The sequence below is a fragment of the Puntigrus tetrazona genome, chromosome 1 (assembly GCF_018831695.1).
Source record: "Puntigrus tetrazona isolate hp1 chromosome 1, ASM1883169v1, whole genome shotgun sequence".
In the NCBI taxonomy this organism is placed as follows: domain Eukaryota; kingdom Metazoa; phylum Chordata; class Actinopteri; order Cypriniformes; family Cyprinidae; genus Puntigrus; species Puntigrus tetrazona.
In genome coordinates this window covers 1,288,740-1,313,739 of record NC_056699.1, presented here as the reverse complement: position 1 = coordinate 1,313,739, position 25,000 = coordinate 1,288,740, and the positions used below count along the sequence as shown (strand labels likewise).

The following is a 25,000-nucleotide window of genomic DNA, read 5'->3' as shown; positions in this document are numbered from 1 at the left end:
CCTGTGCATATCCTCATGTGCACCTGTGCACGTAAACATGCTTCAAACCAGACCAGAAACCAGAATATATCACCTCTCCTCCCTTTTCTTGCTGTTCTGTGTTCAGACCGGTCTGTTAAACGCTCCTCTATCAACTTCAAAGCTAAAACAAAAATTAAGAATTTGTGACTTTCGATTCCCGATGGACTTGATTTCCTTTAAACGTGGCGCGAAAGAGAATAAATGAGTATATGGTGAAAATAACAATGCTTTAAAGCGCGCATTTCTCCTGTGTCTTCCCCGGTTTTGAAGTCGCTCGGCAGACGCCTGCAGCCGAAAGCGTGTCAGTCTGTGTTACAGGAGCTTTCCTGTAAGAAAGGAATATTTTAGGATAGTCTTTTTTTCGTTTAGCGCCATTTGCAAGTCTAGTGGGGTGAGAGCGACAGAGTTATCATTAGCATGGTGCTTCATTTGCATTCGTGCTCTTTTTTCTTATGAAAGTGCTGCATGCTTTGAAGATAATCCTCATAATCCCATTGTAAAGTGGCGTATGCCGAAGTCAGCACCTGTGTGCTTATGACACCAGAAATCAGGTCAAATATTCACACGTCGTGCTAAAGTTATGTCACATCATTAGTGACGCTTCCTTACTTTTCACAGTCCGGTCAATTGCACTGATAGCATGTGAATCAGGGACGCCCACACTTATACGTTTAGTTTGTATTCTGTTATATTCTTTTATTCTCTATTATTCTTATTACAGTACATTTATGTAATTGTATTCTATATAATTTTTACTTGAACTTTTTGAGTTGTATTAGTCTTAAAAACAATGTAAGTGACTCTCTTTAAAAAAACGAATTATATGTGTATATATATATATATATATAAAGCAATATAGATTTTTATTTTATTATTGTTTTTGTACTTTTTTGTTTTATTTGTTTATATATATATATATATATATATATATATATATATATATATATATATATATATATATATATATATATATATATATATATTTTTATTTATTTTTATTTTGCTTTTTGTTTGTTTTTACTTAAAGTACTAGCAATTACTTTTACGGGAATGTGGCTAATTTGCATATTACATGAGACTTATATAAACCTCTAAATTATTATAGAAATGTCAGAAAAGTTTCTTTTTTTGTTTTTTGCAAAAAAACAAAATGAAAGTGACTCTCTATAAAAAATGCATAACATTTTTACATGTAAATACATGTTTTTATTTTTTTATTGTTTTAATATTTTTATCACATTTTTTAAATTTTAACACTTTTTTTTAATCAATATGTTCAGTAATAACAAACTTTAAAAATGCATTTAAATTTGTTTATTGAATACTTTTAGTACATTAATTTAAATGAACTTCAATTCATTTTTTTGCCTTTTTATTAAAATGTTTGAGCATCAAGTTAACTGGCTCTACATGATTCATCTTACAATTATTATTAAATATAGATAAATCATCCAAATAACTTAATTAATACCATAAAAGTTTTAGTATAGAAATACCTTTTTAAAGTGCAACTTTTTACCGTGTGTATCAAATCATAATCAACCAAAATATAGACGTTGATTGTTCCGTTTCATGCAAAACACCAAACATGAACGGTCTGTCTTTGACAGCGACCATAAAATAAAGATCAATGAATAAAGCGGCGCTGTGTTTGTGTTTCTCAGCTCTGTGCCACAGTAGGTCTGTGACGGTGTCCAGGGGCCCCCTGCTCCGGGTCGAGGGCCAGCCGCTGTCTGTTCGCTGCGATGTGTCGGAGTATGAGGGCCCGAGGGAGCAGGACTTCGAATGGACAGTGACGCGAGGGAAAGAATCCATCAAAGTGATCTCCACGTTTGATGATCGTTTCACAGACCGCTCTCTGCTGGAGCGCACGCGGAGCGGAGACGTCAGTCTGTCACGGCTAGCGGACAGCGCCGTCGAGCTGAGAATCCGGGAGGCTCAAGTCAGCGACAGCGCCACCTACCGCTGCAGTACCCCGAGCACCGACTCGGTCATCAGCGGGAACTATAACGCCGACGTCCAGCTGCAAGGTGAGCGTGTGCGTAATGAACGTGCGTGAAGTGATCCGGTGCTGTTTCCCAAGCGACCGAAGACAGAAAAACTAGACCCCACACAGTGTTTACTGCATGTTTCAGGGGGCTTAAATCTCGTTTGTTTGGACATTCAGTGGGTTTAACTGTGAAAATGGGTTTTATTCTCGTCGACTTGTGAACCAGTAAATTTGTAAAACCTCAAAAACGTCTGTTTTAGTGCATCGTTGTCACGTAGCTTCAGTAAAGAGATGCTATTGCGGTTATATTTTGAATTTCTCATTTATATTTGAAGCTCATCTTTCACCCGGGCATGTCGACGAAAACGTTTCATGGGTTTTTAATCAAAAAACAGTCAACAAAACCGATACGTTTCAGCGATGATTCATCTGAGCGCCTCTGATTGGCCGTTGCATTCCTAAGCTCAACAGACTTGCGTGTGATTGGTTAAAATGCGCAACAATGTAAAAATAATATATGCGCTGCAACATGAGCAGATCTTAACTAATGCCGCAAATGTTCATATTCACTTTGTGCCACAGACATAATATATATTTACTTTTTATTTAAATCAAATGACTTAATATTACTTAATATTGAACTTTTTTTCCCGGGGAAAATAATCAAAGTTAACTGAGTTATAAAAAAATATTAATGTCAGTGGGCAAGAAAAATAAACTTAATTCAAGTGAAAAACTGGTTATTTTTCTCACCCCATTGGCAGATAGTTTCTTATTTTAAGCATAAACTCCTTTGACTGCATTTTTCAGTAAACAAGACAGGTCACGGAAAATGTATTTTGAGCTAAAAATGTTTTGAGACAAAAAAAAAAACTGAGCAAACTATTATTTCTGTGGTGTAAAAACATCCCTTTAACAATGAAATTGCAGGAAAAGGGTGTTAAATACAAACACACATTTTGAAAATAAATCATTATAAGAGTTGGGCATGCAGCGCAATGCGTTAATTACAGCTTATGTGTGGCGTGTTTAAAAGCACTAAAGTGTTCAGTGTCTGTGAACAAGCCTAAACTCAGAACGCCAGCAGCGTTCATTATGCAAAATTCACTGGGTTAATGATATTATCATTATCTTTAGTTCGTGAGCACTGACTGAACATGGCGAAAATTAGAGTAATCGCTGCAGATTTGTGTGAGAGCCCACAGGACATGGAAAACATCCCAACTGTTTTTCCTGACAGCAGTGATATTAAAGGAAAATTAAGATTTTGGCTGCTTTTCGGCTGTTTCTTTAGTAGAAAGAAGTCTCTACTGCTCACCAGAAATTCTGTTAGAAAATTATTAAATATTATTTGACGCTGAAATTAACGAGCAGCGATTGGCTGTTTGACATGTCAGTCAAACTATGGGCGGGTCTTGGCCAATGAAAGCTGCCATGCATTCCAGACCTTTAGCCGGATGGATGAATGGATCTTACTATCCATCCATCCATCATCCATCCATCATCCATCCATCCATCTATTCATGATCCATCCATCCATCATCCATCCATCATCCATCATCAATTCATTCATCCATCACCCGTCCATCATCCATCCATCCATCCATCATCCATTCTTCCATCCATCCATCTATCCATCCATCCATCCATCCATCCATCCATCATCCATCCATCCATCCATCCATCCATCCATCCATCCATTCATGATCAATCCATCCATCTATCATCCATTCATCCATCCATCATCTGTCCATCCATCCACTTATCCATCCATTCGTCTGTCTATCCATCCATCATCCATCCATCTATCCAACCATCCATCCATTCGTCTGTCTATCCATCCATCATCCATCCATCTATCCAACCATCCATCCATTCGTCTGTCTATCCATCCATCCATCATCCATCCATCCATCCATCATCCATCCATCCATCCATCCATCCATCTATCCATCCATCCATCCATTCGTCTGTCTATCCATCCATCATCCATCCATCATCCATCCATCCATCCATCCATCCATCCATCCATTCCATCCATATCCATCCATCATCCATCCATCTATCCATCCATCCATTCGTCTATCAATCCATCCATCCATCCATCCATCCATCCATCCATCCATCCATCCATCCATCCATTCGTCTGTCTATCCATCCATCATCCATCCATCTATCCAACCATCCATCCATTCGTCTGTCTATCCATCCATCCATCCATCCATCCATCCATCCATCCATCCATCCATCGTCATCCATCCATCCATCCATCCATCCATCCATCCATTCGCCTGTCTATCCATCCATCCCATCCATCATCCATCCATCCATCCATCCATCCATCCATCCATCCATCCATCATCCATTCGTCTGTCTATCCATCCATCATCATCCATCTATCCAACCATCCATCCATCGTCTGTCATCCATCCATCCATTCATCCATCTATCCATCCATCCATCCATCCATCCATCCATCCATCCATCCATCCATCCATCCATCCATCCATCCATGCATTAACAATGGAAGACGATGTGACGAGAAAAACACACACCATTTTGAACATGCTAACATGAGTTTAGCCCGTTTACTAAACAAATAAACTAGATATATATTCTGCGCAATTAGAATTATAGATACTTTTTCTTTTTATAGATTGAGTCTCTTTCTTTTGGGCCGGTTCATAGCCGAGTAAGTAAAGCGCTTTGAATGTATTTAGAGAGTTTTCTACTTTGATTGCATCTGTTTCCACATGAGTTCACCTTTGATGGTTAAACTCGTCGATCTGGTTCTGTCACTGGTGCGTGATCAGACCCAGGAGACACAAAGTCTGCTTTTATTGTGTCAGACTAACATTGGTACTTTTCACTAATGCTCTGTGCTTTGTTTCCCTTTTATGCTCGTCTATATATAATCTAAGTTCACTGGTTGGATGACGATGTAGAGTGGCATTTCCTGCCATATTATTACTGTAATACAGTAAGGTGTGTTAAAGCAAACACATGCCATGTTTTATTCTACATGCCTGTGTCGTTCACTAATAATTATTGGTTCCATTTGATTTAGAACATACCTGCATCTTTTCCAGGTAAAAGTTTAACAGCTTTCTTAAAAGCCTATGTAAAATGAAGGAGAGAAAAGTAATAAAAAACAATAGTAAAATAAACTGCAACGTCTAATCCTCTCTTAAATATACAAGAATAATGCTTAAAAAAATTACAGTTCCAGTGATGCATTAAATTGATCAAAATTGATAGTAAAAGTAATTTTTATAAAAATATTTTTAACTGTCTGCTTGAAAATCCTGTCTACTGCATAAAATCTTTTAATTGAAATAATATATATATATATATATATATATATATATATATATATATATATATATATATATATATTTATGTGTGTGTGTGGGCCTATTTATATATACTTAATATGATTTATAATATATTTATTAATATTTTATAATATTTCATTTAAAAATAATTAATGCAGCCTTGGTGAGCAGATGATACTTCATTCAAAAACATTTGAAACCATTTTTACTGACCCCCAAATGGTAGTGTACATATCCTAAACAAACTGTGCAAAAAAATATTAAAATGTTTAGCATACTGGAAAATATTTGGTGCAGGGTTTACCAAATGTACTCCGAAACCGCCAGTAAAGTAATTGCGCAGAAATTACACGTGAAATTCACTTAAACGAGAATTTTTGAATTAGAAAAACTGCAAACTGAAATATTGCTTTTTTTAATGTGTAATTAAAAAAAAACTTTGATTTTGACTTTGAGATTTTGCATGCTACAAACATTTTCAGTCAACGTACAGATCAACCTGGCCGATATATCGGTTTATCGGTGTGTATTTGTGCTTGCGCCTCTTCTATAAAACTCTTCTTTTCTCGTCTGTTTCAGTTGTTCCCAACAGCCTGATTGTGGCTCCCGATGCCCCAAACCCCGTGCTTCGTGAAGGTGGATCCGTCAGACTCCTCTGCAACGTTTCCCGTAACTTCATGGAGGGAATTTACCTGTCTCTCACCTGGTCGGTGAAGAAGGCCTCGTCGCTGCTCGAGGACCTGCTGACCTTCGGCCCAGATTTGGGCGTGACGGTCGGCGACGGCTACACGCCGCGCTACACAGATGGCGGGATGCGGCTCGAAATGGGAAACGGCGTCTCGCACAGTCTGGTGCTCTCCGGAGCGACGCCGGCCGATCAGGGCATGTACGTGTGCACGGCCAGACTGTGGACGAGAGAGCAGGGAGCCTGGAACCGCGTTCAGGAGAAGACCGTGGAGATGGGAGAAGTGTCTGTCACCCCTGCGGGTCAGTAGCTCTCTGCAACAACACCACAAAAATAACCCAGCTCACAACAACACGGTGGAATTAATACAGTTAACCATTTGCATTGCATTTTAACACATTTATTGGAGAATTTTAGAGAAACCGTTTGCATAGATAATGCATCTAGATTATTTTTATACTATATATAATCTTAATTCAAATTTTAATAATTTTTAAATCATTTTATTTTCAGTGCTTATATCATTTTGTTAGTTGTTTTTAATTATGTAAATTAAATTATGCATTCAATTACATTAAATATAAAAACTTTATGTACATTTAATTATGAATTCAATTACATTATAAAATCCTTGTTTTTTTTAATTGTACGTCCAGTAAAATTTAATTATACATTTATAAATGTATTCGATTTTTATTAGGTGTAAATTAAATAATGCATTTACTGAAATTAAATAATTCATTTTGTTAGTTTTAGTTTATTTTGTTTTTTAAATTATGCATCTGGTATATATATAATATATATATATATATATATATATATATATATATATATATATATATATATATATATATATATATATATATATATATATATATATATATATATATATATATATATATATATATATATAATTATGCATTTAGTTATTTTATTTAGTAAATAAAATTATGCATTAAATACTATTTAAACGTTAAAAATGACGTATTTTACACATTAGTTGTCTTAAAAAAGCATGTCAGTTGAAGGAAATGGAAAATTCTCACATGCAAATTGTCGAGTGAGCTATACCTTTAATTCTGTTTCATTATGGCTTCATGCTGTTGTGTGTTTGCTTAATATGGTCAATTTCATCCGTTTATTTGAGTTGCGCCCTCCTGGGAAACTGTCACGATCACGATGCCTTGAAATAATCCAATTTGGACTGGATAAAAGTACTCACGATGAATCATTGTTATGCAACTTTAAATGACAATTGTGATCAAATGAATAAATAAGTTGCATTTGGGGGAAAAAGAGAATGAAAGAGATTTGATTATGGCTGTCGAAGTCATGCAGTGCCTTCCTCGTGAAGAGTAGATGTGCTCTTCTCACCGGTTTCGTCTTGTTTAACGTCTTCAGACCTTTCTCACAAACCAGGCTGTTTGAATTCCCGTTGCCAGTGAAATTCCTGCCTGGTTACCATATATACTGTCAATGTCACTGCGGCGTTTTAATTAAAATCGGCAAGACTGCGGGTGTCTGGAGAGCCATCCAGCAGACATTACACAAACACTAACTCTCAGAGTCTTTGTGTTGTTTGAGATTGTAACCGAAAGATGTTAAGAGAGCATAAAGCAGAGAAAGTAGTCTGAACGTGACGTGCTGAATATCACTGATCCCCAGGAGAAAGCACTGAGAGTTTGCTTTCAGAAATTAACTGCAAATAAAAATCCAGCCGTCGTTCAGGCAACCTGGAATTAGTTGTTTTTTCTGTGGAAAACGAGAGGAGATATTCGGCGTAATGTTCACCTTTTTCATATATTGAATGTATAAAAAGGCTGAGCTGCGCTCTTGTTCGTGTAAATCATTGTGCGTCACATAAAATGACATGAATAATGATATTAAATGCTTCAAATCGAGCAGACGAGTCATAATGGCTATTTCGAGCTGCTATTATATTTGTCACCCTTTTTCAATAATATTGCCATATTCTTTTAGCATTTGTATTTTCAAATAGCTTTTATTTTTACTTCCTATTTCATTTGTATTTTTAGCTTCCAAATTTTTGTCATTTTAGTTTAGTTTTTAATGAATTGGTTTTTTTAAAAATCCTTTATGACATTATAGTTTTTAATAATATTCCAATGTTATCGTTTATTTGTCATTTTACATTTTTATTTGAGCTGAAATTTGACCACCTTCTATTGAGCTTTTTCATAATATTTTATAATATTTTTAAATCACATTTTATTTATAGAATTTTTATTTTGTTTTATTTGAAGCTTCAAAAATGTGCTTTTATTGTTTTTATATATGATTTTATACAGTTATATATTTTTAAAATACATTTTCAATTAATAAATATTTATCATTTTAAGCGTAACAGTTTTTTCATATTATCTTTGATTATTTTTATAATATCATAGTGTTTATTAATATTTTTAATACTTTTATATCTATATAATTTTATGTTCTTTTATTATTATTATTATTTTTTTAGCTTTGTTTTAGTTGTTTCGATAAGTTGCTGTATTTAATCCACCATTTGTATTTATTTTTAAATTAATGACAATGATTTTGAATCATTTTAGCGCTTCGGAGCGACGTGCATCATGCGCTCGTGTAGTTTGCATCACTGAAATCTGAATGATGTCAGCTCCGTCTCTTTCCTCCGTCAGCGAGCTCCCTCGGCGTCCAGGTTCAGGACGACAGCACGCTGTCCGCCGGAGAGACGCTGCTCCTCACCTGCTCGGTCTCTGCCGACGCCTCGGTGGACCTGGAGGTGTCGTGGCTGATGAACGGCTCGCGACTTCTGGCCCGTCTGAGTCGAGACGGCGTGCTGACGAACGCCTCTGACGCGGTGGACGCCCGGCGGCTGGGAAAGTGGGATTTCCAGCTCAAGGTCCACGGCGTGGAGCTGTCTGACGCGGGACTCTACGCATGCAAAGCCGGTGCTTGGGTTCAGCGCGATGCCGGACGATGGTACCGGGCCGCGGAGAAGACTTCGGACCCCGTGCGCGTTCACGTTATTAAGCTGAGTAAGTAGCTCGCTTCGTTTTCATATTAAAGGCTCAGTTCGCCCCCCAAATGAATAATTAATGTTAAACCCGTTCCAAACGGAGAGCGATCTCACCCTCAGCAACACAACTTGTATGTTCCCAGTTACAGAAACGTAGAAAGTACGTCGATGAAACAGTCCACGCGATATCAGACGAGTCAATAATATCTAATTAAACGGGTTGGGAACGACACGAGGGCGAGAAATTAATGACGCCATTTTTATTTCGTGGTGAACTAACCCTTTAGGTGTCGTTCATAACATCGTGACTCTTAAAGTCAGCAGAAGCGAGAGAAAAGTGTTCGATATGTTTGAAACAGAGATATTTAGATTAAAATGCATGCATGAAAAAGGAAGATATTTTGAAGAAAGTGCGTAACCGGGCTGATTTGGGTCACCATTGACTTCCATGGCAAAAAAAAAAAAATACTGTGGAAGTCAATGGTGACCAAAACAGCCCGGCTGCAAACGTCTCGGAGCTAAATAATAACAGGGTTTTCAGTTTTGGGTGAACTGTTCCTTTAATTCACCTCTTGGACTCGTGTTAGGGACGTTTTATTACGCTTGCGTGCGTTTTATTTAACGTGATTTGGACTCTTGAAGGGAAACGATGATAGAGCTTAGAAGTGCAAGGACAGTTTTTAAAATAACTCCGGCTGCATTCGTCTGAAAGAAGTCACATACACCTAGGATGCTTCCAAGATAATGTTCAATTCTGGGTAAAGCAGTTTCCTTTAAAGCGCCCCTATTATGGATTTTTGGAGATGATCCTTCATGCAGTGTGTAACCCAGCTCTTAATGAATGAAAACATCCCGCAAAGTTATAAAGTTATCGTCTCTCAGAAGATGGAGTCGACTCTGAATCATTGAAACGAAGAACTCCACACAACAAAAAAAACAAAACAATGAACCTTTCATTACCCATAAATTCCCAGCGGCGTCTCACGTTTTGTGGCAAAGTGTGACATTTCGAGAAAATGCCATCTGAAGCTTTTTACAGCTGCATATAAATGTGTTCTGCTTCCCTCATCCATAAAATATTAATTTGATGTTGATTATTTGGTATTTAAATGACATTAAAAGCATGATATGCCGTTTATATGAATGCACTGAAAAATATCTTTTAAGTGATTGCCTGGGGTTTTTATTAGAAGATGATCACGTTTTATCAGACTAGTGTGGATGAGGCATATTTTAATATCTGTTGAGGCTCAATAATATAGCTAAAATAATAATAATCTTCTATAAAAATAATAAAAATAAAATTATATAAAAATAAAATAATATTCTTCACTATATATATATATATATATATATATATAGAATATGAAGAATTTTAATATTATATATATATATATATATATATATATATATATATATATATATATATATATTCACTCTATATTATTCTATTTTTTTATTTTTTATTTCTCTATTTATTTTAGGTTAGGTTGAAGCATATTTTCACCCTTTTTTCTAAATAAAGAAAAACAAGAATTACAGTTTTTAATTCATAATTTTTTATTTACACTGTCTTTCTTCCTTGCATTAAATGGATAAGAAATGTATAATGTTACAAAACCTTATAAATAAATGCTGTTTTTTTTGAAGTTTCTATTAAATGTTCCTCGAGCAAAAGCAGCAAACTAATGATTTCTGAAGGACTGTGTGAGAAACGAGGCAAAAACTTCAGTTTTGCTCACAGAAATTAATTATGTTTTAACAAATAGTCACACGGAAAATAGCTATTTTGAACTGTAAAAAATGTAAGAATATTTTACAATTTTTTTAAATGAATAAATCTAGCCTTGTTGAGCAGGAGAGACTCATTTCAGATTATTTCATTTTACCAATAATGCACATGAAAAAAATAAAGAGGCACATTTTCTTTCCGTATATGATATTTAAGTGCTTTAATAAGTAAAAATACCTTGCAAATGCCTTCAAAGTTTAATGATTCACTCAAACGGACAGCTTGATATGATTCACGGAAATGAATTTTTTTTTTTATCTGAGTCTGTTCAAAATATCATTCAGCCTTTAAAAGCACCGATAAAATCAAGCGTGCACGCTACCCTGAGCATGTTATTTCACCATCACAAGCAGACGGGTTGCTTCTTAACCCGTCCATCAATGTCAGTTGTCTAGTGAAAGCAGAAACGTTGCATTGGTTAGATTGCGTGTAATAGTTTAGCTCCGTTGTGTTAAGAAGCAAGCTTCAGGCATGTTCATGCCGTGTTTCTGAAGATCCGCTCTGGCTGTGGGTGGTCTTCCTGATGGAGGACTGCTGTCTAGATTTACAGGCTAAAAGCCCCTTGCTCGTGTTAGAAGTCAGCGTTAGTGGTTTGGGATCTCGTAGTCAGCGTGATTCACAGAGAACTGCTTCAACCTGTTTATTCTGAACTACAGAGAAAGAGAAGGCGTCGCTCACCTTAAAAGGCCAACTCTGCCGTTGTTTACTCGTCTCAATGAGTCTGAAATGCGTAGGATTTTGTTTCAGCTCCAGAAATACAGAAAACAACATAAAACTGGCTCGTACTTGACTGGTTCGGTCACATCTGACTCGCTGGTTTATGCACGTTGTTTGAAGACTGGACGGAAAACGAAGAAAATGACCGATTAAAAACCTTCCCGCTAAAAGCTCTTAAATAGCGATTTTTGCAATGGCAGGTTTGAGGTTAATGGGTTTGCATAACTGATAGTTTTATGTTAACTAAAGATTAGATAAGTAAAAACATTTTATTTAAAATAAAGGTGAATGAAATGAAGAAAATGTAACTGGAATAAGGCTAGAGCATTAAGCTAATACATAATAATGTAATATAATATAATATAATTAATGGAAATTCAAGAAATGTGGCTTTTGCACTAGTTGAAATAAATTAAGTTTTAATTATTAAAACCTAACATAAAATTAAGTAACAATATAAATAGAAACTGTAAAAAAGATGTTGAAAGCACATAGTAAAATTACAACAGTAAAAAAACATTTTTAATATTTTGCATTGTCAAATAAATTGCATGGTCTTTAAAAAATATATACGGCAGAATTAATGAAATTTTAATTAAAAATATTAATAATACTAGAATAAAAATAATAAAAATTATATATATATATATATATATATATATATATATATATATATATATATATATATATATATATATATATATATATATATATATTATGTACTGAATTTAAATAAATAAATGTAAAATAAAATTTTATGTCAGGTTTCCTGCTGTTTTCTAAACTATTTTCCTCATTTGTAAGTCCCTTTGAATGAAAGCGTCTGTTAAGTGATTGAATGTAAAACAGGATGAAGAAGAAGTGCACCGATCAAATACTGTCCGAGCGTCCTCGTTATATTTCCTGCAGGAAGGCATACAGGGTTTCAATATTTAATGCAGGAAATTCCCACCAGCACCGTGTACATCAACATCTTTCTGAACCATAAAAAAAGATTGAGAAAGCATTGCCTCTGTATTGTGCCTCCGTGACTTCCTGAAGACGTCCAGAGCGGCCTTGAATGCTTTAAACGGGTTTCTCCTGCAGAAAAACACCTGACCTCTGAAACCTGAGAACTGTTTTTCTGTACTCTGTTTTCTCACATCCTTCGCTCTGGATGCTTTGAGACGCTGCTGATCCACATCTGTGCAAAAAGTAGGCAGCATGATTATTACTACTGTTAGAAAGTTATGTAATGTTTTTATAAGAAATCTTGTATACTCACAACACGCTTATTATAGACAGGAAGCATTTTAGTTCATTGAAATAAAATAAACATTACTTATACACACACACACACACACATATATATATATATATATATATATATATATATATATATATATATATAGAGAGAGAGAGAGAGAGAGAGAGAGAGAGAGAGAGACATTATTTGCCAAATCAGACTCCATTTGTAACAACTTTTGTATCAAAGTAATTTTTCCAGTTAATCAGTCATTTGATTAGGTTATAAAAATAACTAAAAGTACAGCTAACTAACACAATACAATTATGAAAGCATAATAAAAAACATGATTTCTGACAAATTTCTGACAATTTTTTTATTATTCATTTTTTTTTTTAACTAATAGCCAATACTTTAATTTCATTAAAAAAGTGCTAAAAACCCCTAAATAACATGCAGCTAATAAATAACGGTTAATTTTAAAAAAGGTGCTACAGGCATATTTTTCACATGACAAAAAAATCACAAAAATGTAACTAAAATGAAACTAAAAACAGAAAAAATGTAATCTAATGCAAAATGAACATAATTAACTTAAGTCTATCAGTAATGCTAATATTACACTTGCTACTAAAGCTGCATTTATTTAATTAAAGATAAAAAACTATCAGTAGTGTGGGATATTATTACAATTTTAAACAATCTTTCTGTGCAATTAAAATGTAATTCATTGCTGTGACCAAGTCTTCAGGAATCATTCTGATATGCTTATTTACGGAAACATTTCTGAAAACAGCATTGAAAACAACCGATTTCTAAACTTTAATTCTGTTTTTGTTCCTACTGATTTCTATAAAAAATATTTGTAAAGTAATTTTAATCAGTTCTGTTTTAATCTGATTATTCCGGTCTGTAAAGATTTATAGCCGTGTTCTATCTCACTGTCTTAAGTAGTATTCTATTCTATTCTATTCTATCTCACCTGTCTTAGTTAGTTTGCCTGTATTCTATTCTATTCTATTCTATTCTATTCTATTCTCAGTGTAGGAGAGATTATCTGGTGTCATCCAGCATGTTGTAGTATACGTTATTATTTTTTATTACATTATTTAGTATTTTGTTCCGATTTCTAAACTTTAATTCTGTTTTTGTTCGTACTGAAAAAATATTTGTAAAGTAATTTTAGTCAGTTCTGTTTTAATCTGATTATTCCGGTCTGTACAGATTTATAGCCGCGTTCTATCTCACTGTCTTAAGTAGTATCTCACTGTCTTAAGTAGTATTCTATTCTATTCTATTCTATTCTATTCTATTCTATTCTATTCTATTCTCAGTGTAGGAGAGATCATCTGGTGTCATCCAGCATGTTGTAGTATACGTTATTATTTTTTATTACATTATTTAGTATTTTGTTCCGATTTCTAAACTTTAATTCTGTTTTTGTTCGTACTGATTTCTATAAAAAATATTTGTAAAGTAATTTTAGTCAGTTCTGTTTTAATCTGATTATTCCGGTCTGTACAGATTTATAGCCGCGTTCTATCTCACTGTCTTAAGTAGTATTCTATTCTATTCTATTCTATTCTATTCTATTCTATTCTCAGTGTAGGAGAGATCATCTGGTGTCATCCAGCATGTTGTAGTATACGTTATTATTTTTTATTACATTATTTAGTATTTTGTTCGATTTCTAAACTTTAATTCTGTTTTTGTTCGTACTGATTTCTATAAAAATATTTGTAAAGTAATTTTAGTCAGTTCTGTTTTAATCTGATTATTCCGGTCTGTACAGATTTATAGCCGTGTTCTATCTCACTGTCTTAAGTAGTATTCTATTCTATTCTATTCTATTCTATTCTATTCTATTCTATTCTCAGTGTAGGAGAGATCATCTGGTGTCATCCAGCATGTTGTAGTATACGTTATTATTTTTATTACATTATTTAGTATTTTGTTCCGATTTCTAAACTTTAATTTTGTTTTGTTGTTACTGAAAAATATTTGTAAAGTAATTTTAGTTTAGTCAGTTCTGTTTTAATCTGATTATTCCGGTCTGTACAGATTTATAGCCGCGTTCTATCTCACTGTCTTAAGTAGTATTCTATTCTATTCTATTCTATTCTATTCTATTCTATTCTATTCTATTCTATTCTATTCTATTCTCAGTGTAGGAGAGATCATCTGGTGTCATCCAGCATGTTGTAGTATACGTTATTATTTTTTATTACATTATTTAGTATTTTGTTCCGATTTCTAAACTTTAATTCTGTTTTTGTTCGTACTGATTTCTATAAAAAATATTTGTAAAGTAATTTTAGTCAGTTCTGTTTTAATCTGATTATTCCGGTCTGTACAGATTTATAGCTACATTCTATCTCACTGTCTTAAGTAGTATTCTATTCTATTCTATTCTTCTATTCTATTCTATTCTATTCTATTCTATTCTCAGTGTAGGAGAGATTATCTGGTGTCATCCAGCATGTTGTTGAGTTCTGCTGTAAAAGAGTGATACAGTCGTGCTGGAAACGGTGACGCCATTTATTAAAAAAGCGAAAAAGATCGGCATTAGAAATCTTTTGTAATATTGAGAATGCCTTTTAAAAGCATGCAATAAAAGCATGGATTACGTGTCGTTTTCAGACATTGAAAGCGTGTCTTTTCGCGCTTGTACAAACAAACTGATGACTCGCTTGTCGCCGGAGTTTATGTGCCTCGCCGTGTTTGTTCTTATAATTCAGCCTGTGTGTGTGTGTGTGTGTTGAGCTCAAAGTCAGGTGTTGGTGATGGAGTCGTGTCTTATCGTGGTTTCCTGTAAACAGTGTGGCACGCTTGGCTCGTTGTAGTTTGCTCCGCTGCTGAAGGAGCGCACCGCCTCAACCCATGCCATATGCTCCCGGATCGGCCGAAGCAGCCTCGGCGGTTGGGGAAACAGCTGAAGGTTTCACTAGCTGTTCTTCATCTTGTCATGCACTGATGGATGATTTGTGCTGCTCAAACTCATTAGCGTTAATGATTTGGAGACCCGGTGAGCCCAGCAACCCAAAACCATCTTAATTCTATAGTCTCTCGTGTCACGTGTGGCCTGTGTGCTGGATTGTATTGACATACAGCGCTTTTTTGGATTGCATTGCTCATTTACGTTTTACTTGCTTTTAGTTTTTCCTTTTATTTGATCATTTTTAATAATAATAATAATAAGTATGATATTTGTTAAATTAAGATGATTTTCTTTTTTATAATATTTTTATTGTCTTAAAGAAGATAAAAATCTCTAGAAAGTGTTTCTTTAGTCAGTTCTGTTCATTAGTGACTCATTAGTGAATACTTTGCTTTATTAAATGATTTTGATTAGTTATTTTGTGTTTAAAATGATTGCCCTTTATTAGTGTTTTATTATATTTATATTATATTATATTATATTTATATATATATATATAATATATAATATATATATTATTATTTTTTTATTCTTATTCATAAATATTTTTATTCAATGCTTTCTGATTTATTCTTATTTTTATATATGTCTACTCTTATTTCTAAATGTATATTTTGATTTTGATTGTTCTGTTTGATTAGCATTTATACTTTATTGAAAATTACTGTTCTAGTGTTTTAGTGTTTTCTTTAGTTTTAGCTTTAGTTTAGTTTTACTATTTTATTTTGATTCATAAACATTTTCGCTTTATTAAACAATTTCCTATTTTTATATTCCTATTATTATACTTTAAGGTTACGATTATTATTAAATGAACATATTTGTTTATTTTGATATCTTTATTTGTATTTTGATTAACTGCATTAATTATTCTTTTTAAATAATAAATATTTTATTATTATAAATATTATTGTAAAATAATTAAAAAAATATGCATTGTTTATATTTGTATTATTTTTAAAGTATAAGTTATTGTTTTTTATTACATTTATTTTATTTTATTCCGATTTCTAAACTTTAATTCTGTTTTTGTTCTTACTGATTTCTATAAAAAAATTTGTAAAGTTTAATCTTTATTCAGTTCTGTGTGAGATTTTAATCTGATTATTCTTAAGTAACATTCTATTCTATTATTCTATTCTATTCTATTCTATTCTATTCTATTCTATTCTATTCTATTCTCAGTGTAGGAGAGATTATCTGGTGTTATCCAGCATGTTGTAGTATACGTTATTTTTTATTACATTATTTAGTATTTTGTTCCGATTTCTAAACTTTAATTCTGTTTTTGTTCGTACTGATTTCTATAAAAAAATATTTGTAAAGTAATTTTAGTCAGTTCTGTTTTAATCTGATTATTCCGGTACAGATTTATAGCCGTGTTCTATCTCACTGTCTTAAGTAGTATTCTATTCTATTCTATTCTATTCTGTTCTGTTCTCAGTGTAGGAGAGATTATCTGGTGTCATCCAGCATGTTGTTTAGTTCCGGTGTATATCAGGTGACTTGTAATCTAAACTCACCTCTCTGTATTTAATGAACACATAAAGCAAACAGACAAGGACTGATCTGCTGCTGGAGTCTGATAACCTCGAGCTGCACAGACTAAAGGAAGCCCGAGAGAAGCAAACAGAGGGAAGAAGACGGAGCACAAAGAGATAAAGTCTGATGGTGTGGAGAGGCTCTTGTTGGAGCTGATTGACAGTCACTCTCTCGGGCCCTTGTTCCGTTCCCAGGACACTCGGTTCCCGTGCATAGAGACCGTCTTTAGAGCTCCCGTGGGACATTCATCTCATGGCCTCTGTTTGTCCGGGAAAGAAACACGCTGTCGACCCGCTCTCGGCCCGTCTCTATTTATCTTTGCTTAACTATAACTCTCTAGTAACCAGAGTGTGCTCAGAATAACGAAGGGCTCCTGCGGGAGGAGCAAGCTAAGTTACTAACGTTATGTTTAAATGTCGTGATTATTTATAGTGCTATTTTATAAGGCTTTATTTGCAATCGGCTCCTATTTTTATATTTTACGTTTTTGTTGCAACATCTCGCGAAAACCTCACATTGTTCCAGACCTCTATGGGTTTCTATCTTCTTCTGAACGCAGAAAATAACATTCTGAAGAACGCTGATGAGCAATCAGCTGACGGCACCCATTGACTTGCATTGCGTTTTCGCCCATTCTGTGGAAGTCAATGGGTGCCGTCAATCACTTGTCTACCAAAACTCTCCAAAGTAGCTTTTTTTGTGCTCAGCAGAACAAAGAAACTCATGCAGGTGACTTATAATTTTAGTATTCAACGTAAAGCTATTTATTTCAGTTAGTTGCCAATGCAACAGTTCTATTTGAAGTTTTTTAACTAATATTTTTTATTCCAGCTATAATTAGCTGTTTTTGTTTGGGTATTTTTTTTATGTACCGATATCCATGACCACTTTTAGGTGGACAGTGCCTGTTTTTCCTCTACATACAGTGTATACGGGTGATTTGTTTACTATTAATGTCTTCAAATAGTTAATAAACAGAGCAATCAAAAACCTCACATTGTTCCAAACCTCTTCTGAACGCAGAAAATGACATTCTGAGGAATGCTGATGAGCAATCAGCTGACGGCGCCCATTGACTTGCATTGTGTTTTCGCCCATTCTGTGGAAGTCAATGGGTGCCGTCAATCACTTGTCTACCAAAACTCTCCAAAGTAGCTTTTTTTGTGCTCAGCAGAAAAAAGAAACTCATGCAGGTGACTAAAAGATAACAGTTTTCAATGTATCTATCTGTCTATTCCCTCTATTACACAATTAACAATTAGGCCTCTAAGAATAGCTTGTCTGTTTTCTTGTATTTAAGCGGGGATAAAACCCAATTAGAATACTTTGCCTCCAAATCTCAACACAAGATGAGCTTTATCAGCTTTATCGATCGACCGCTCGCGAAGAGCGTCTGTGCATTAATCTGCTGTAAGTGGGAGGGGCTTACGGACCAGGAAGTGATGCGGACGAGAGCCACAAAGCGCAGATGGTCGCAGTGACTCAGTCGGCGTGACGTCCAGAAGCTTAACGCGAAGCCCACCACCGCATGTGAGGCTCGGCTCGGCCGCGTTTCCGAGCGCTCCTCTCTCCGGTGTGTTTCCCCGAGCCGTTCGGGGGCAGTGTGTGTGTGTGTGTAAGTCTTTGTGTGTCTCTGGTACTGCTCAGCCGTGCGTGAAGGTCCCAGCTGTATAGGAAGCGATGCAGGGAGCCGTTCGCTGCCCACCGGGCGCCGAGCCCAGAAACACTTGACACCGGCGAGCCCAGAGCCTGGAAACAGGGTCAGCGCACACCTTTAATGAGTGTGTGATTGAGCACGTGAGCCGAGGAACGCTCACACAATTACAGAAATATCAATCGTCACAGTTCATGAATAATCCTGCTTTCTTTTGTTCGGCAAACATGGGCTGAGTCACTTCGGCTGGCTTTTATTTTCCTTTTGTTTTTGCTGTTTTTGGTGATTTGTTTTGTTAAGCCGCTTCAGTTTTGTGTTTGTCTGTTTATGCTTTAGCGCCTTGTTTTTTATGATTATTCTAGGGCATTTGTTTTCATTTTATGTGTTTTGTTTTTGTTGGGTTTTTTTTTCGCTTTTTGTGATTTATTTTGATTTTGCTTTTTAGTTGTTTGCTCTGTTTCGATTTATTGTGGCTTTTTGCTTTGCTTCATTTTTTTTATTTTCTGTTTGATTTTTTAAAATGACACAAAAAAGATTTAAAATGTAGCTTTTTGTTTGTTTTGTTATTTTTATTAAGGCTTCTTGTTTTGTTTTGACCGGTTGACTTTTCTTGCTTTGCTTTTTGATTTTTTCTTTGTGTTTAATGATGCTGTTGATGTTATTTTTTTACCGTCTCTTTTTAAGTTTCGTACTTTTTAGGTTTTTTTTATATATTGCGTATGCTTTATATTGTTCAAACTTTTGCTTAGTTTTTTTTTTGTGAGTTTTGATGCTTCTTTATTTATTTTTTCCCTCAACGAACGTGTTTTAAGTTGTCTTTCCTGTCAAAAAATGGGCCCGAATGTTGTCTTGTAATCGTGAAAATGACTCAGTGAACACAATGTGAACACAAAACTTCCTGAAACACTGAAAACCCAAACGAATACCCTAACATGCACAGCATGTGGATGCAACACAAAAAAATGTAGTTGAACTGTGACTATCTTTTCTTTCTCTCTCAGATCCGAACTACACCGTTGTTCTGAGCTCATCCGCGAACGCAAAGTTCCCCGGAGACCCGACAGAGCTGGAATGTAAAGCTGTGAACGTGTCGAACCTCCGCGGCGGGCGGCTGGGAGTGTCGTGGCTGTACCGAGGCGTTCAGGCCGGCGACGTCCCGGGGTCTGCTCACGCCATCGCCTCGCTGGACGAGAACGGGAACCTGGTGCCGGGCAAGACGTACAAGAGCCGCGTGGAGGCGGGGCTTGTTACGGTGACCCGTACGGAACCTTCTGCGTTCAGGCTCCGCCTCCTTCACACGAGGGACGCCGACTCCGGGGAATACACGTGCGCTGTGAGCGCATGGGTGCCGTCACGACACGGGAACTGGAAAAGGGTCGCAGAGCACGTGACCCCAGCGCTGAAAGTCGGCTTTGCTAACAAGCGTAAGCGTGCATGCATTTGGGTGCTTTCGGGATAATTTGGGGCTTAGTTTGTGCTTTTAATTATGCTTTTTGTTTTATTGTGTTTGGCGTGTCTTTTGGGAATTCTATTGTTTTTCAGTATTTAATGTATTAAATATATTATTTTATATATATCAGTATAATTTATATTTTATTTGAAATTCAAAGGATAAAAGTTAATCGAATAGTATCGTGAGGTATCTACAGTATGCACTTAAAAATACATTAATTAAAAATATATATATATATTTTTTTATTAAACCTTATAAAAATATTATTATTATTAAACCATATTAATGATGATGATGATAATAAAAGTAACAATAATAATAGTAATAATAACATGTAATAATATAGAAATAATATAATATTGTAATAATATACTGCTCTTTTTTTAAATCAAAAGGACAAAAGCAAATCATCATATTGTGAGTTAAAGTATTTTTATGGTTATGCATTTTTATTTTATTTATAATTATTATTTTGTTTATTTAAGCTTTTCTTAGTTGCATTTGATGTATCCTTGAATCTTAAATATACAGTTATATATAGTTATATAATCTGCATTATTATTATTATATATATATATATATATATATATATATATATATATGTATAGTATATATATATATATATATATATATATAGCATTTTAACTTTGTAAAAGTTCTTTTATGCATAAATGTATTATTAATGTATTATCGTTACTATATCAAAAGGTCAAAAGTGAAAAGTCGTCAGTATGCATTTATTTAATTACTGTGCAACAGGTTTCCCAGCCTTCCCCGTTTAGTGTGCACAGTATATGAAATATTGAAGGTGTCTAGTTAGTTTCAGACACCTGTGAGTGTGCAGCTCAGATGTTCACGCGTCTATTCTGGTCTGACACATGACATCTCAGCTCATTGATTTCCTGCATCTTTTCTATAATTACCTGAACGGAATAAACATATGCATGGAAGCATTTGCACCGGTTGACTTCAACCGGCTCGGTCTCTGTAATGGGGAGTTTGTATTATATTCTGATGTGTTTCGTGAGCTGCTGGACTGATGCATTTCTCCACAGGGTGCAGTTTATTCTGACATGTTCAGAACGGTTGCTGCATCCAGTTACTCTAGTAATGACATCTGAACGTTTGGCATAATTTTGCCATTATCTAATATCGTGCCTTTTATATTGGGACAGGGTTTTTTTTTTTTTTTGTATTCCAAGAGACTTGCCAATCCATTGTCTTATGCAATTCAAGACCAATAACTTTCTTTCTGTGAAACGACACGGCTCTCTGCAGCTGCATAAAAAGCAAATGCGGTGTGTTGCATCACGACTGTATTTCTGAATAATATTTGGACGTTGATCCCTCAGTTCTCAGCGGTGTTGTATTTAAGGTTTAAATTGGTCTTAATATTGAAGCGTTTATTATTGTTGTTAGATCATTATTCCAAATTTTATTCCAAAAAGTAGAAATATGAAGCAAATTCGTATAGTGTATTAATATTAATATTACCTTTTTTAATTTTTCTAAATAATAATAATTAATCATTATAATCATATATAATATATATATATATATATATATATATATATATATATATATATATATATATATATATATATATATATATATATATAATTATATATATATATATATATATATATATATATATATATATATATATATATATATATATATATATATATATATATATATATTATTGTTTAGGAAAATAATATATATATGACCTTAGATGCTATCAGTGCTATTTTAATATTATATAATACTGTATTTTTTAATCATATTTTATTGTAGTATGAAAAATATAAAATAATAAATAAAACTCATAAAATATTAATAAATCAATTTAAATATTAACATGTTGTTATACTAAATTAAAATAATGTAATATGTTATATAATATTATAATAATAAAGTTAATCATTTTTAAATCTGCTGTAAGAATTTTTATTAGTTGTAATATTTAGTTATATATATTTATTTCAATCAACAAAATGTTTTTTAATATTTTTAATTTAAGTTAACAATGATAACTCTGATTAAGATCGCTGACTTTTAATTGCAGAGCAGCTAGAAGTAAATACAAGTACAGTTTGAGGAGAGAAACCTCATGAATATTAATTAAAGTCTCCATTAAATCTCACTGCTGTCTATTAACGAGATGTGTCTCCCTCAGGTCCTGTTCTGAATGTCGCGGCACGGCGTCTCCGTGAAGCTTCGGCAGCCGGCTCCACGTTCGAGATGAGCTGCCACGCTGTTCAGGTCCAGCACCTCCCGCCCGGAGCCGCCGTGTCCATCCTGGTCTGGTCCGAGAAGAGCGTGGGGTCGCCCGGACGCAAACTGGCCTCTCTGGACCCGGAGATGGTCCTGCAGCAGGACGACCGGGACGTGGCGCTGGTGAAGAGCGGGAAGAACGAGTTTCGGTTCAGGATCCAGGCGGTGCAGGTGACCGATCGCGGCTTCTACTGGTGTGAGATGAAGGCCTGGACGAGGCAGCCCGGGGAGGACTGGGTGGAGACGGCCAAGGGAGAGTCCAACAAGGTTCAGATCGATTTCATACACAAAGGTACAGAATACAAGATGTATCGGGGCAAATTTCTACCATTAAGAATACCCCTGTTGCTTTAAGAAAGGTTTTGATTAGAATTAAAGCAGCATTTTGGGGTTGAGAAAATTGCATTTACAAACAAAATTATTTAAATTATTATTAATAAAAAAAAAAATAAATAAATAAATAAATAATAAATATAAAATAAATATAAATATAAATATATATATTATTATTTTGTTTATATATATAAATAAAACAATTATTATTATTATTGTTGTTAATAAACTCTTTTATTGCTTCCTTTTTCTAACTAGCACTAATTTAATATTGTGATTGGATCGCTTTGTTTCTGCTTTTGATAAAAGTGTTTGATAAATGACTAAATGTAAATACAATTATGTGAATTTTTTGTTAGTGTTATAATTGACAGAAAAAACAAGCAAAAGATAATAATGTAGTTAAAAAAATGAATAACTGTATTAATGTGTTTAATTTAATTTTATTTATTTTATTTTATTTTATTTTATTTTAATTGTATATTTTTGACATTTATCTTTGGGCTTGAGAAAAGTACTTTTACAAATTAAAATAATTCCTAGTAATGATTACATAATAATTTAATTATTTCTAATTATTATTATGACTACTTTTTATTAGTACAATTATTATTTATATCAAAGCATAAAGCCATAAACCATGTGGCTTGAACATGTGACACTGAAGACTGGAGTAATGGTGACTGAAAAATCCAGTTTTGATCACAGAAATAAATTGCATTTTAGCAAATATTCACGTAGAAGAGAGTTATTTCAAACTGCAAAAATGTTAATAATTTTTTACTACTTCTGACCGCATAAGTGAAGAGGCTTCTTCCAAAAAAATATAGCAAATCGTATAGATGCTACGTTTTTGAACAGTAGCTTAAATCAGACACGCAGCGCTTGAATGCGACTTTAATGATGTTATTTTTGTCCCGTTTTATGATTTCCTGCAAAGGTCCAACGTTTGATGTGTCCATCAGCTCGGACGCAGCGAGTGTGTTCCCGTGGGAAACGGTGAAGATGGAGTGTGACGTCGGCGTCAGCGGCACGTCTCCGACTGCAGGCGAGTTACACAGATCAAACACACAGCTGATCAAGAACCAGTTATCGGTTTCAGCATTTGAAATCGTTTCTTTGTTTCTTTCATTTGTGTTAGATTAATGTTTAAAAAACACTATTCGGGATACGTTATTATCTCACGCAATTGTTCTTCTGAAAATACGCTCGCCCTCAAGCCATCTGAGATGCAGACGAGTTCGTTTCTTCACCGGGGTTGGAGAAATGGAGCATAGAGTCAGCAGAGAATGCTCTGCAGTGAATGGGTGCCGTCAGAATGAGAGACGATAAAAAACAAGTAATGCACGTGACTTGCGTTAAGAGATGATGAGATGGTTCGAAATGGATGGATGGATGGATGGTTCGAAAAAGTGGTTCATTCGTCGCTTGTACGCTCGTTTTGCGGTGCATTGTGGGATTGAATGGTTTCGGACGTCGCTCAAAATGGCTGCACCCTCAAAAAGCGCCCTATTTAAGGTTATAGGGGGCGATTTCGGATTGGAGGGCCTCTGGAAATAACCCATAATAACGCTTCTTCCAGTGAAAAGTGGTCTGGTCTGAATCAGGAGAGAAATCTGGCACTCGATCAAGCACTCTTTACAAGCCCGAACGGGCCAAAACAGCTCTGAGATGCACTTTTTCACCGGAGGAAGCATTGTTATGAGTTAAAGACTGGAAGCAGCGTTGGAAGCGTCTTAATTAAAGCTTTGTTTGTTGCAAACACGGAGAGTGTCGTTCGGTGTCGTGGACTGCTGTGACGTTTGGACTCTCATTCTGACGGCACCCATTCACATCTGTTGCTACGTTCCTCCGAATCTCATTTACGTTAGCTTTGCTTTGATCGCATGCTGCATATCGATTGTAAAACAACTCTAAAAGAAGCGTTACGCTGAAAACATCACACGAGCGAGAGAGTTCAGAGCGATTCATCTCATGCCAGCTGAGTTATTTTACTAAACTCGGCTCATGAAAAGCTGGGTTATGTTAAGCTATCGG

The 25,000-nt window shown here is 34.7% G+C and overlaps 1 protein-coding gene across 1 annotated transcript in view; it reads left to right on the top strand.

The window, feature by feature from the left end:
* The window catches only part of ptgfrnb (prostaglandin F2 receptor inhibitor b), a 38,039-nt gene that overhangs the window by 1,799 nt on the left and 11,240 nt on the right, over positions 1-25,000 (top strand). The window contains exons 2-7 of the mRNA XM_043246720.1: positions 1,686-2,051; positions 5,926-6,333; positions 8,692-9,051; positions 19,902-20,324; positions 22,533-22,922; positions 23,904-24,011. Coding sequence (XP_043102655.1) covers positions 1,686-2,051; positions 5,926-6,333; positions 8,692-9,051; positions 19,902-20,324; positions 22,533-22,922; positions 23,904-24,011 — 2,055 coding nt within the window. The remainder of the gene's footprint in view (positions 1-1,685; positions 2,052-5,925; positions 6,334-8,691; positions 9,052-19,901; positions 20,325-22,532; positions 22,923-23,903; positions 24,012-25,000) is intronic.